Genomic DNA, 15478 nt, shown 5'->3' with positions numbered 1-15478 from the left:
TGCCTCAGAGATTTAAATGTTTGCTGTTATAACATTGTAATGAACTTTTTTGATGTGAAAAAATAAATAATACAATTTATATATTGTCATTAAAGAACATATACATTCTGATTTATGATTTTAAGTAAAGAAACTGAATACAAATCCTGCAAAACTATTGGTATTTTTTAATGAGAAAGGCTTGAACTGTATTTACAGTATCATAATAAAAGTTAAAACCTAATTACAATTCTTCGTTCACATTTACCGTATTTTACTCTCTCTATATATTGCTTCATGGTTACATTAGAACAGAATAAAACCAGCTGATTGAAAAGCTCTAGTGCTTAAAAAAACAAACCCAGCATAGACTTTAAATATGGCCCAAAACGTGTCTATTTTTGCGTGGCGTGTCGAATTTTTTGACAACCGTGGCCCTTTAATGACGTCTCTCTGTGTATTTGTCAGTCGCTCTCGTCCGCAGGCAGACTGACTCAGGATGGCTTACTCTGACGGGATCAATGTTTGCATTCTCTGCAATGCAGCAACCGGTAAAGCACATCACACACATGGCTCTGCCCTGCGAAAACCTCGCTGCATCTGTACAGACTCGTGGGAATTATTCAGCATTTAAATTCGCCATACAAATGCCCACGAGCTGAAGCATGAATCGACGGAGACAGCGGTTTTAAAGATGTGCTCTAATACACAACCCTGTTACAACACTGAACTTGTCAAATAACTTTTAAAAATGTAACTTTATATAACTCCACGCATGAGGACAACAGTCCCTGGTTCAACACCTGTACCCACACAAGACTCAAACCAAATCTGCTCTCGGTGTGAGACACCATAGCATTGTCTATATCGTTTAGAGTTTGAGATTCTATTCTGTAAAGTGCATCTACAATTGTTTAGCTCAACTGGTAGAGCACATTACCGGATCGCGGGTCGAAGAAGGGGGATCCGACTTGGATCATAGTTAACCGTCATTCACGTTTGGTTCATGTTATTGATCAAATATACTCTTTTACCCTATTTACCCGTAGGGCTTTTTTAGGGGACATTTATAATATACTTCAAATAATTGGGATTTTGAGTTTGTATAGAGTGTACTTTATCTTCACATTAGGATGTAGGTTTGTTTCTCTTACACTTGTAGATTGTCAGTAGATGGTATAGCTCAAATGGTAAATGATGCCTCTCGGGTCAACCAGTGGTCGATTCTTATCCTAAACAGAATCGTGCATTTTTTGTTTTGCAACAAGCATGTTTATTTTTTTTGTTCATGTATTATCTTTATTTTTGCATTAGCTATTATCATTAGTAGATTGATTGTCTACTATGTAGATAATGGATCAATGGGCCGCTTCCTTTGTCACAAGGTCTGCCCATTGAGTTAAATTGGATTGGTTAAACGGCTGGTTTGGGGTTTTGTATATTCGCTGGATTTAAATAAATACAATTATCAGATTACGTCTGCCCGGTACTTCTGATTAACATGAAGATACAGAAAGACGTTCTGCCAGGAGCAATGTGCGAGCGCACTGGTAATGAAGTTTTCTTTGTTAAAATCGAAGAAAAGGTTGTTTTTTTTGTTAAATTAGCTGGATGTAGTTTTTAAAATAAAATTTAAAAGAGCTCCAAGACTTGGTGTGAGCTGAATGTAGCGTCCCCCAACTGGATTTGCTGTAAGTCCTGGTGTAATTTATTTAATCTTTTAATGAAAGGCTTTTGTGACTTGAAAATATTTTATTTAAAAAATGTTGGATTAATAATCCTATGATGTCTGCTAAAGGGCTGCAAATGGCCCCTGGGCCAGACTTTACAGCATTAATTTATTTTCATTTGTTTTCCTAACTATCAATATAAGTAGGTTACAAAGTACAAAGTCACCTACAAATAGAGAATCGCTGCAGTGGCTGATAAAATAAATCCATACAGCCGTTTCAGCCACTCGTGAAATAGTATCAATTATTCAGAGGTAAAGGGGAACACTTGTGAAACAAGAGCTCTCAAATGAGGCAAAAAAACCTGTCTGAAGAGCGCATTATCAACCATTTTAACTATCTTGTTAGTTTTACCGATTATTTAAACATGTCATTTTCTGCACACCTGACTCTACTTAAAGCATGGACAGAAACATTAAGACTGTCATAATGTTATAGTAGATTCTATCCATTAGCTTCTGAGGATAATGGCTGAAATGAGGAATGATTTTCCATTACGGTCTTAAATGATGTGTCTGAAATCGTAACGCTTTAAATTGGCTAAATTTGGGATCTAACATTGCCACCAAGTAATAACAGAGTATGTATCAACGGATGGGTTTTTATCTTGAAAATTTGTTTGGATAGTTTGTTGACTTTGAAGGTGGAAAAAAAACAAAAATAAAACAAAAAACAGTAACAAGAGGGAATAAAAATGTAAAAAAGAAGAAAAGACTTTGTTTGTTTTCAGCCAACAAGATTCTTGAGTGTAGCTGAGCTCAGGATGTCAGCAGCCAAGCTGGCACTAGAGGATGATCCACGAGGAAAGGGGGGATCAAGAGACTGCAAATGGAGGCATGAAGCTCGCGCAGCACTGATAGTTTTGAAGCTAGAAATTAGCCAATTTTACTGCATCAAATTGAGTTGTGATTGTTCTCAGTCAGCCGCACGTACCCGCTGGAACATCTTCGCAAATTAGCCTTTGATATCAGCAAGGATATGGGAATTGTAATTTCTAGGTAGGAGAGAGCCAAAGCTTTCAGCACAAATCTCTGCTGCACTGTCCAAGGTCATCTGCTATTATTTGAATGGTCGTAATATTCGCTGAGCTCCTCTGTGTCATATTTTGGCTAAAACTGGATTTGAGTTTTTTGTTTTGTGCGCTCTGGTCATTTTCCCGATTGTCACTTCCACAAGGACAAAGTGAATTAAGTTTTCAATAACGTTCTGCTGGGTTTGTTACAGATAACTTTTCATTTTCAGAAGACATTTTATTCTTTTTTTTCTCCTGTTTCAGTTTGTTCATTTGGACGCCATTACTCCAAAAGAATGATATGCAGTATTATACATAGTTTAAGATTGGTTTGAAATGGGTTGAGTTAGAGTCAATTGTGCTTGTCTTCACACACATTAATCTGAATATAGTGACATAATTAGAAATTATTGTTAATTCATTTTCATTGGAAGAGCTTCAAAAGATTCTGCAATACAACAACGTTAGCATAGGAAGTTGCAGTTGTTAATACATGTTAAAATGGGAATTGTGATTTAACACAACTTTTAAATCATGGAAGTTATTTTATTTATTTGCTGCCTCTGCCTATGTCAGCAGTGTTTTGATCCTAAGCGAGCTATCGGTGCCTATCGGGGTAACAACAACAAGCAGTGGAGGTGAACGTCAAGCTTTCAAGCTGAACAAGAGTGGCTTAGTGTGTGTCAGAAATCTAAGGGAGCTTCCAGGCAGAGTGCAAGACTGGCCTATCGCTGAGAGGAGGTAATTGAGACCGCCGAGAAAAAATTCCACTTGGAGTCTGATGGGTCTAATCCACCCTTTGGCAACTCAGGAGAGGGTCCAAGTGCTTGGTCAATACTGTGTCAATTTAAGACAGGGCACAGTTAACCCCAAATCGAACTCACGACATCAATGGAAGAATCGCTTAAGGACCTCCTCAATCTCGCCAGTATACTCCATGTGGAGGAGACTGCACAAGAGGGTTAGGTTTAAAGGTTACTTAAACCCCTCCTATGGGATCAAAGCTTAGGGTGGGATGGGATTTGAGTTTAATTCCTTTTTTCTATTCTAGAACATTTAACAGATTTGTATAAAGGATAGGGGGAATGAGGTAGGAGTCTTCAAAAAAAATGGAAAAAAACCCACCACAAAACCAATGATCCCATGAACCATGTGAACACAAATAAACGTTTCTTTCTGATGTTCCGAAATATCTGAAAAACTCAGCAAAACTAAAGTTCATGATCTGGAGAATGATGTGAATACAAAGAAATGTTTTTAAAATTTCGATTTCTTCAACAGCTTGAACACAACAAAGTCCTCTTAACACCTACTGTGTGTGTTGTGCCAGCAATGTCCATAACCCCACCGTCACCTGTTTTCTCATTTCAGCTCACTTTTCAAATGCTTAAACAAGCATTGCATTATTAGAATTATAACAATATTAATAAATTGAGAGAATTTATAATGGATGAAAAAATCTTAATATGGGTGGAAATGGGTGGGTTGGCAGAGGTATATGCTATTTGGGTGGTTTGTTTTTGATGTATTCATTCATTGGACAATATGGGGTAGCCAATTGCTTTGCATATATGCTACTATATATGCTACTCAACCGTCCCAGAAATCCCACCCACACAGTGAGAGAAGACACAAACACTGGACTCCAACTGGCATTCCTCTTGCTGTGAGTAGTAAATTCAACCATGCTGTTGCATAGCTACATGATAAACCCAAGAAGAAACAAAGAAGAAACAAACACAAGTATTGAGTGTGTGACAATTTGATTGCAAAAAGATTGGTGTATTTGCGTTGTCTTGCTAAATGTTAAAAGTTCTCTTACTTTTTAAGACAACGTTATTTCACTAAATCATGTGGTCACCTAGAAAACTTATTTTTTACAGCTATTAATTCACCACGAGTCTTTAGTCAATATTAGTCTGATAAACAGTATCTAATGTTTGTTTCTTAGTAATTAACTACATGTTCTCTCGTTTTTTCCTATTGCCTTTGATTATGAATCATTGTTGTTCTTCCAGGAACATATACATACTGTCTCTCTAAACTACAACCTCTTTGATGACATCCTATTAATGCTCCTTTCTTACACTTGTATTCCCACCGGTTCTGTGAACCTCTTTCTATATAATGTCTTTGATACCTGCCAGGTCCTTGGGGGAGGTGGCTTCTTTGGCGACAGATGGTGGTCTGCTTTTCATCTCGATGGCTACCCGGGAGCAGAAGCGGGATTTACTGGGTGACAGCAACTCTTCGTTGGGCAAAGAGTCAGTTCTTGTCAAGCTCCGGCCACCGCTGTCCTCCTCCACCAATGCCACAGTGTCCCTCAGGGTGCTGCTCGGTGACATGACTCTGTGTCCGCCAACTGCTTGATCATCTTGGCTATCAGTCACTTTTGAGCTAGAGTGGGCCAGGACTTGGACTTGCCCTCCTTGACCATTACTCTGCGGTCTTGGCATACTTGAGGAAATGGCCGACTTCCCGTGGCCCGCCCCTTGATGGCTATAAACTTTGTATCTGATCATTAGGATAATGATGAAGACCAGAACAGATGCGACGATGATCCCACCGATGATGATGATCATCGTCCCCCCTAAGAAGTGGCTGTGCAACGCTTGACACTGGCTGAACTCTGTGTCCGTGGTGAAAGATAGACATCCTAAAGGGCGTGTTGCGGTGAGTGATGTGATGACATCATCGAAAACGGCAAGGACGCAAAGATCATAGTTTCTTCCAGCGGCAAGGTCACGGACCAGGAAGTCGTTGCTGCTCGAAGGAATCATCCTGTGAAGACAGAAGAGGAGAAAGTAGTGTTAACCTAATGGTTAAGGAACAATCAACACTAGTTTAATGATTGCTTTAGTGGGAACAATTTCTTAAAGGGAACTTGTAGGCAAAGAAAACATTTACTACTTGTTGGAAAGTTCCACAACCATGTATGCCTTGTCTTTGATTCATAATTTTCCATTTCAGGGTTTCTTCCTGTGTCTTGGTGTTTCATATTGTGTTTTTGTCCCCCAACAACAAAACTGACAATGATGGTGAAACTTCCTGTAATGTTTAGAGTTTCCATTCTACTTTTATTTTGCTTAGTTTATTCAGTTTTCTTCCCCTTTCTTTATTAAAAGATAATGACACACAGCTTGGAATAATGTGCTCACCTGCTCAGCATGAGTGTCAGACCAACGATACACTGTTGGTGAATTTAACAAGTGTTCTGATACATCTATGCTTGAGGTGTTCTCTCTGTGAGTTTCTTTTTGAAACTTTCTGTTCTTCCTCATCAATTCTTTTTGACTTCCAGGTTTCAGGTCTGCTTGGTATTATAATTTGTGTGAACTCTCCTTGTTAATTTATCTCCTCGAATCTCTTTTTCGTCTGAAGTTTTGTTTTTGTAACTTTTTGATAGATTTGATACTCGATCTGGTGTTCTCAAGTCATTCTCTTCTCGAGCCAAAACACATACTTTTGGTTTCATGAAACACGCTCCACAATCTTTTTACTTTTACACATTTTCAATAGAAACAAGTATTTAATCATTTCAAAGCTTGCTTGAATTCAGAATAAACCACAACGCTTGACGTTTTGTAATTGCTTCATCAGTAGGAATGCGAACCCAGCTGAATACAAAGTGCATCAGAAGACTCCCTCAGTCCTTCAATGACTGCTTGTACATAACAGTCAAACAAAAGCTGAAACTTGTACGACATTGAATCCTATCCCAAGTCGAAATGTGATGATTGCATTCACTTGGCTAGCTTCCTCGAGTCCCAAAATGATTCATGGGACGTAATTGTATTTTGTTTCTTTTGTGCTTGCAGCACCCGAGCTGCACTTTTTATATCTCCAAAGCCTGTGATCTGTAAAAAAAAAAATAGAAAGTCACAAAGCTCCAAACCGCAAAGCAGCAAGTAGACCAGTATCTCTAATTAAATATGTTTATGAATCCTCCCTTTGTCACCATATATCTCCATTCTCCCAAAGGTAGATGCTTCAATTCTATTTATTCCACTCCACGTCTCCCCTCAGGAAAATATGGAAATAAAAATATCCAGATTAACTGAATCCAAGTCTGGTTTATGCAGATTTTCTTCTGAATTATTCCACTTTGAGCATGTTTATGTTCGAGCAGACTGGAGTTTTATTCTTAAAAGCAGGAGAAGTCATTGATCAGGGAAACACATAAAATCCAGCAAACAGAAGTTTAGATCAAAGTTGGAAAGTAAAAGTCGTGAATGGCCACACGGAGCTGCAAATAATTTATCAATATGTCAATTGTCAAAAAGAATTGAGACGCCGCACTGCACAAGTCGTGACTGATTATAACGGTGTCGTCATGGAGACGGACCAGACATGAATGTTCGAAAGCGTCTTTTTAAAATAATAGCGTGGAAAACGTGTGTTCAACCGATTATTTAAACATGATTCTTTTATTGCTCCACTGATGCACATTAGTAATCAGTTTTGCAGGGTGAGACCGGAACAAAGCTGGTGAGATATTACAGTAATAAAACCTACGGGGAGACGACGAAATTGCATCACAGTCTCAGCTCTGTTGTAAATCCCTGTTATCCAGTGGCCTCTGTCGTATTGGTTTGTTTCTTTCCAAACAACTTAGCTACTCCAAATAAAACATGACAATACAGCCCTTTATACTATAGATTAAAGCAACAATATGATACCTTTTTTTGCTTTATTGTCATTTAAAAAAATATATTTTCTGTAATAATTGGTTTAATTTTGATCAGCCATGACTCTCGTAGTAAAACTGGCTATAATATTATCAATGCTCTGTAACTTTGGCAGGACTAACCTTTCTTCAAGAGTCTGTAAGTGTCCAAGAACCCACAACGCCTAGTAAGGCATCACAGTCATGGTTGTTTTTATAAAATAGACTATAAGGTTACAAGTTAATACGAGAAACTGATATAAAAAGAACATTTCTCTCTTCTTTTCCATTGAAAAACATTACATTGAACATTGTAATAACCCCGTTATGACACTAGTGATCATTTTCTTCAATTATTTTATATATTTCAACATAAAGATTGATCCTTTAAACAAATGATCACCTAAGAATATATAATTATGTCCAAAGAATGGCCACTTGAGTAGCTGAAATGTCCATCCATCGTGTGTGTAACAAAGCCCTTTAACTATCTTTTTTAGGAATAATTACATATGATTATGGTGACGACACAATTTTCATCACATTAGCTCGTATTATTTATAGTTTAATAAATAAATGGAAGAAAACTGAAAGCTAATCAACACCTGCCTCTTTTGTATTTTATCTTTCTTAATGAAATCAATAATTGTTTTGGCATAAATATGAAAATTAAGTACTTTTAAAAACTTTTAATTTGCTTGACACCTTAGATGAGATTCTTCAAAATAACATGTTATTGTGTTTAAAAAATAAAACAGAAATGATCTGCAGTGTTGTGTGACACTTACACTTACATTGCCTCAACAATCACCAAAGACTCTTCCCACCTAAATGTATTTGCTTAAACCTTGTCTGCCCTCAGGCTGTGCAGAAAATCAGCAGCAACTAGCTTCACATATGAGTAGGCGGAATGAGGGGTGACTTGGATTGGAATGTTTAACATTTGAAACTTTGTCTGCCTTTAAAACAATACATGCCACAAAGCTGCCTTGGTATGTTGTTATTCAGCTTGAAATTGCATGTCGAATCCTGTTGACGGTGACCGGATCATCGATAACAGTTTTAATAGAAAAAACAAGTCAGCAGTTGATTTCTGATGTCACATTGAAATAGAACGAATGTTAAGTCGCCCAGTGCATCCTGTCAAGATGCCACCTGCATGGATATTTTCCCTTGTGAGGTGTTCTGGACAAGTCCAATTGACACAAAGCCTTGGGGAAAACCCAGTAGCGAGAGGGAGATAATGTCCCCTGGTTGTCCTGGAAACACTTTTTTTCCCATAAGACTGATAACATTAGGGCTGGTCATAAAATGTCCAAAAGCAACAGATAAAACAATGTATATTTCCTTCTTAATAATATAAGTTCTAATATTTTTGTTCTTCCTTTTGATCCAAAAAGTCATAAGCCGAGTTTCTTTGAGCTGAAAGAGACTGATAAGTTGAAAAGTGTAAATATAGACAGACAGTACTCAATGGTCAGGGTGATAACTAAGTTAGAGAATGCTGAAACTTGTTTTACTATGTTTTTCTTGGATTCACAAGTGATTGTGATGGATTCAACCTTAAAATGTGGTGCTTCCAAATGTTCATAAGGAAGCAACGAAGCATTTAACAGGAAATAAAGTCTGTCTCTCTCAATACACTGGTCAATCTACGCTCACATTTAGTCATCGGTGGTGGGTAATGACTGGTAATGGGTTGATGAAGCTTCATGAAACAGCTGATGAGGTATCATGATACAACGTCTTCATTTTTAAAGACCACTAGATGGCACTCTCAGTTTGAAAATGATGCCAAGTGTCATTGAATCGATAGATGAGAGATAACGGTTATAAAGCAAAGAGTGCCATCTAGTGGTCTTTAAAAATGAAGAAACTGTATCATGAAACCTCATCTGTTTCACCACAGCTAAGATGTATTTTATTAATATCACTTCATAAACATTGCCAATTGTAGCGTTGGACTGTGGGAGGAAATCAGAGTTAAATTGATGTCAAAAAATGTTCTGCCTCCCACCCCAATCAACCGGAATATGCTCTGAATAAGCGCGAAGACGAGAAGAGAAAATCTGTTATTTCAATGGCAACAGAACAAAGCCTTCAGCTCTTATTGAGCTGTCAGACTCAACTGTGCGCTACACAATTTCCTTTTAAAGAGTTTATATTCCACCCAAAAACCATCCTCATCAGCAGAACCACAGGATACCTGCTGAGGATTCCCGGGGTTCACGTTGTTTCCAAAGAGGAAGATGCTGTCAAATGCATCTCCTGTAGCCATTAGTCTCCAGAGTTGAAAGTGAAAGCTTCAGTGTCTTATGAATCAAAAGCAATTTCCCCCCAAAAAAACATTACACAGCCGGTGCAAAGTAAATGTATATCTACGTTTGGGTTTCATCCATTTCTCTAATCTCATCTTGTTATTTAGCCAATAAAAATAATAAATGTGACTCTTGAATTCCTTTTGATGATGACAGGAATTTCAGTATCAGTGCTGGAGACATTGTCTCCAAACTAAGAACCACTGACAAATTGTTGGCATATGCTAGTGCCAGATTTGGGTTTCACTTGTGTGTTTGGTCTTTCTGGTTTCTGGTTCTGGCTTTGTAAGATAAACAACACTGAGACACTGGATAGCTCCACCAAGAAGCTCATTACACTTAAAAAAATAACACTCAATCAAATCAATGAAACTACTTTCATCAATATTGGAAATCTTAGAGGCTTTACTTTAATTCTGCATCAGGTTTATTCCAGCTTTAGGAATTATTGTTGAAAAACATTACGTATTTTCCTTTATTTATCTTTGTAGTCTTATCTTGTTTGTTAATCATTGGTCTGAACATCCGGTGGGCCACAGATAATTACTTGGTGGGCCATGAGTTTGACACATTTGCACTACAGAAAGCTTAGCAGCATCATTGAGTTAACTGTCACTAAGCTTACCTGGATTTGCAGTCCAATACAATTATTTTTTTTTAAGTTACTATTTTCCCTTGTTTGGGACTGAACCTGAGCAATAGCAGTAAGTAGCCAAACAAGTGAATAATGGATGATTCAGAATCTACATTTTTTTTAGAAGTATTATCCTTGTCTACATTTTCAACTGAAACTTAGTTGTTATGAACTTTGAACTCATTTGATGGCAATGATCCTAGAATTAGTGATAGGCTCATGAAGCAGTGTCTTTATTTCCAGAGCCCATGAGATGGTGGTCTCTTTTTAATTTTTGTTTTCATGAACCATCACACCATTTTTAAACTGATGGCGCCACCTACTGACCTCTTAACAACATGACATTGCTTCATGAAGCTTCATCACTACCTAAATTAAAGAAAGAAAGAAAAACAAATACTACTACTGACAGTTCCTGAACTCACATTCCCTGACCAGAGGAGAGAAATCCTTCCAGGCTGTTGCTCCTAAGCTTTGGAACGATCTTCCTCTCTCTGCGCTTGATGGATCTACTGACTCTTTCAAGAAACATCTTAAGACATTTTTATTTGTGTAGGCTTTCCCTGATTTTCTGAGACTCCTGTGTTTATCTTATGTTGTCGTAGCCTTTTACAGTTTTAAATGTTGAGGTATTTTTAACTGTGTATTGCTTTGATTGTTCAAGTGCCTTGTGACCTTGGTCTAGAAAGGTGCTTTATAGCTAACTATTACTTACTTACTTACAAACTTTGGAACAGTTGCTTCAACAATACTATGAATAATAAAAAAAGACTACAATTTGTTGTCGAGGTATATTTTGAAGTGGTTAAATCCATATAGAAATCCAACAATATCGTTTAAACAAGCCTGGATTCATGCAAATACATGCATACATTATATGCCAACATGTGACTGGACTTTTGATGTTCACACTGACAAAGTATTCCTCCACCCGTTGTGTAACCACTCGAATAATTTGCAAATGATGTCAGGATTGCTTCAAATCAGATGCAAAGCTATAAACAATGACAGTGTTTGATCACATTCCCTTTCCTTATACCGTGTTCATCTCAGGGCTTAGTGTGTCAAATGTGCTTCATCACGGTACAGATGCCAAAGAGCGTGTGCATCCACGCGATCAGAGTCTGAAAGGACGACAGCAAAAAAAGCAGTATATACTTAACCAACCTGTCTGTTATTTGTTCATTCTGTGGCGGCATGGCTACAGAATATGTGTAAGTACAAATCAAATAAATATGTTGTTGACGGCGACGGATAAGATAGCGACAGATCTGTCACAACACATGTCACCCTCGGCTTCCTTTGAATAAGATAATGTGTCCGTGTTTATTGGAACAGTCTGGATCAGATCCGTCGCCATCCTGTAACCAACGGCCCCATTTTGTTGTGTATCTCTCATTACCTCTCATGACTGTTTTGAACACTTCTGCAGTGAAAGACTTGTAATTACAGAAGATTGCTATCATTTCCCTTGGTTATTCCTTGCATCATCGCTGCAAAGCACAAGCTCGCTGCCGATCAACATCTAACAACTTGAAGAGTCAATTGGGATATCCCACTGAGAACTGCATAACATTTCTCTCAACAACTCTGTATCAGTCAAAACACATTTCTTCAAAGTTAGATCCAGCAGATTGTGTACATAGTTGTTGAGTAAAAGAAACAAAAAATACCACACCCACACAGAGAAAGATGGAGGCTGTCGGCCCTGCAACACTTTTTACCGTTGTGGTTGATGGTCGAGGCAAGAACACAAGTGGATGTTAAATGGAAATGATAGTATAAAACCTGTATAAAATAGAATAAATAGAATAGTAAGGGAGGTGACTGTGGAATTGTTTTTCTAAATAGAATCGTATGTCGTGATAGTCGTATCTCAACATTTTCATATCTAATAACATTCACATCTAGTGTTATTGTGATGCACCAGTTCATGATACTTAAGCTAAAAAGGACCAGCAATATTCTTCAGTAGTTATGCAGCAGCAGCTCTTCTAAGTGACTTCGTTTCCACCACAATGAAAGTCTTTTTTCGAATCACATAGTAAATGTTTATAACCATAGTTATTTAGTTTATCCCCTAGTCTAGTACTAATAGAGTGAATAAAGTTAATCTTTATTGACGAACAGTTACAGGTGGATGTAGGGTAAAGGTTAGTTTCACAGCTTGACTCTGTGGCTATCCTGTGAGGGATTATTTATGTACAACTTAAGCAAATCGCTCATACACACTGAAACAATGAACTACAGTTATGAACATTTACTACGTGATTCGAAAACATATCTAATTTTGAAAAAACAAAGTGACTAAAAAGAGCTTCCTCACATCACTACTAGAGAATATGACTGGTCTTTTTTTTTCCTTAAGTAAAGTGAACTGTGTGTCGCAATAAAAAGACCCCCATGAATATTAAAACAAAACCAATTTTAAAGAAACCATATGTATTACATACCAAGTGAGGGAGATTTCTAGATTTCTTATAAATTTTAAGGGAGTGCAAATTTAAGTAAAAACGAAATATAATTTAATCTAAATATTGAATAGACGTTAAATTACGATGATTCCAATAATGTGTTTTTACATAATCCTTTGTCATTTATATTATTTTGTCAGCAAGTGTAATTCATACTTCAAATATTAACTACAGTGTTTAAAGATTTGTTAAGAATTTTGAAATGATCTTATCACAATAACCTGTTTTTCTAAAAAATCATAAAGTACATTTTGTACATTAACGAAACTTAAAAGTGGTTCAAATAAAGAAAGTAGATGTGTCTGTTTTTTCAAGTGTCATTGAATGCACCAGTAAGCCAGATGTAGAATCATAACCTAATAATGGAAATAAGGCCAGTGGAAGTGCATTAAAAATAGACAGGACACATACAATTTGTAAACAATGTGGGTATCAGTCAATTATAGAAGTATGATGACAAACTTGTGTCAGTGACACACTCGTGGGATGCCGTGAACAGGTGCTGTACATGAGCCAACCCAGTGTCTTTAAAAAGTCCTGCCAGCTTTTATGTAAGGTACATTTTATGAAATCATCTTGGATACCAAACATAAAAAATGTATTTTATATCATTAAAAAGAGTGTCGGGAAATAATTCCCATAATGGACGACTATATCGACACATTTTTGCCCTAGAAGCGTCACCAGATCGCTGTTTTCTAAAACGTTGATTTTACTAGAATGTTAAGTGAATATTTATGATAATGTGCCCTGACCATTTTTTAAATAATTTAGCTTGCCAATTATTCTCCCTCGGAAACTGGCATGACTGCACAATGGAGGGCCAAAGGTTGACTGCAGCACACAAAACCCTTCCTCTCTACATACATAATGGAGAAATGACAAAAGTGGGTTGGTCCAACGATGAATTTATAGTCTCTCAATGGATAATCGTTTTTTTTGATACCATACTTAAATACTGATATTTTATACCCACTTGCTATCTGGTCATCATGGATTTTAGAAACAGAAAAACAAATAACAAATATGTAACACATACAGTATATTATATGGCAGCTAATGACCCTCAACATAATGATGCTCTCATTTTAAGTTATTACTTTATAAAACAAGAGTCCATTATGACAAATCAATGGGACATCATCTGCTTTGTTTACACAATGAGTCCCTTGAAGGTGGAGACTACTTAGATTGAAGAGACGCAGTGACAAACTTTGTTGCTTGGCGAATTACAGCAGAGTGGGTGTGGTTATGGTAAAGAAGATTAATCTCCAGGAAAACAAATGTATCTCATTTCGGATAAAAATGTATTTTTTTCTATATTTTTATAGGATAAAAGTCATGTAATAATCTTTAAGATCAACATCTTGTATAATTGTTGGTTGGGCAGTGGAATAAATGGTTTAGATTTATTCTACCTTCAATGCAACGCATAGATCTGTAAGCCGATCCAGAGAACAATCATCAAGAGTGTATACATGACGGAACAAAAGATCTGTAAGGGCTAATGAATGAGCTCATTCATTTCTTCAGTTCTCCACAGGTCGCCCAAAATCAATAGAACTATTCCTTAATGCTTTCCAACGACGATTACCATCAATTCCGATGACGTTGGTTAAATGATAATTTCATTTTCTGTTACATTGATTGGGGTTGTTGGATCGTGTCTGTCTAAAATCCTCATCTATTTCTCTATTATTAAATTCTTTGTTTGACTCTTAGCCAAGTAATGAGTTTATTCCCTGACGTGTCCAACACAAGCATGTAATCATTAGCTTGTTTTTTCTTTTTGTGTCCCATAGAACAGAAATGTTAGTCGAGTGCTTTCAACTATCACAGGAAGAGAAATATGTGAGTAAACTGTAGAAAAGAAGGTGACAATATGGGAGTATCACAATCGTAACACACGGGGATGTTTATAAAACAAAAGCAAAGGTTGATCTTTTTTCCATTGATTGAGGTTTCAAAGATGGCCGCACCACTGATTTATTCTGCAAAATAGCAAGGCCAAAAAAACGCATTTAAACACATCTTGTCAGGCGAAGAAAATCCGGAGCAGCTTCCAGCTGGCAACCGGAATTCTCAGATTCCCATAAAGGACTAGTTCCTGTTGAGGTAAAGACAGCAACGTGTCTCCATTTGGCACCTCAGGCATGAGGAGAATACCAGTAAATAATTCATACCATGGTTGCAGAGCCACCTCAAATGATTGTTCCACTGATACATTTCTCTTATTATTGTTGAGAGTACCAATAAAGATGAATACATAACACAGAAAAGTTATAAACTAATTGTGTAGAAAAATATATAGCCACAATATTTCTGTTTCGACACTTTTGCATAATTCATGGACAAGTCACTGTGAGTCTTTTGGCGTAAGGGCCATGAATGACATCAAATATTTAAAAGGAAATAAAGGCTGAGGTTTATAACCATGAATGGAAGGATCTGTTATTAGAGTTGTTCTTTTATGAAACTGAACTTTTATTTATCCAGGTGGATGTTTAAATATTTACATGGATTGTTGGCGTCATTATAAAATAATGCAAACAAGAGTAGAAATGTGATTTCTGAGAAAGGATGGTGACCTGCACTTTGTGTTTATTTCTAAGGCAAATAAATGAATACTAAGCTTTACATTTTTGCTCAAACGTGCTCAAAGTCC

At 36.9% G+C, this 15478-nt stretch overlaps 1 protein-coding gene across 3 annotated transcripts in view; it reads right to left on the bottom strand.

Annotated features, from left to right (window-relative positions):
• Positions 1-15478, bottom strand: part of LOC148075757 (leucine-rich repeat and fibronectin type III domain-containing protein 1-like protein) — a 148021-nt gene that overhangs the window by 16588 nt on the left and 115955 nt on the right. For all 3 annotated transcript variants that reach the window (XM_087796287.1, XM_087796288.1, XM_087796289.1), the window contains exon 9: positions 4862-5502. In XM_087796287.1, coding sequence (XP_087652413.1) covers positions 4862-5502 — 641 coding nt within the window. The remainder of the gene's footprint in view (positions 1-4861; positions 5503-15478) is intronic.

This window comes from Callionymus lyra, chromosome 7 (assembly GCF_982586985.1).
Source record: "Callionymus lyra chromosome 7, fCalLyr1.hap1.1, whole genome shotgun sequence".
NCBI classification, from domain to species: domain Eukaryota; kingdom Metazoa; phylum Chordata; class Actinopteri; order Syngnathiformes; family Callionymidae; genus Callionymus; species Callionymus lyra.
Note: the sequence above shows the minus strand (reverse complement) of the source record. Positions and strands in the feature narration are given on the sequence as shown.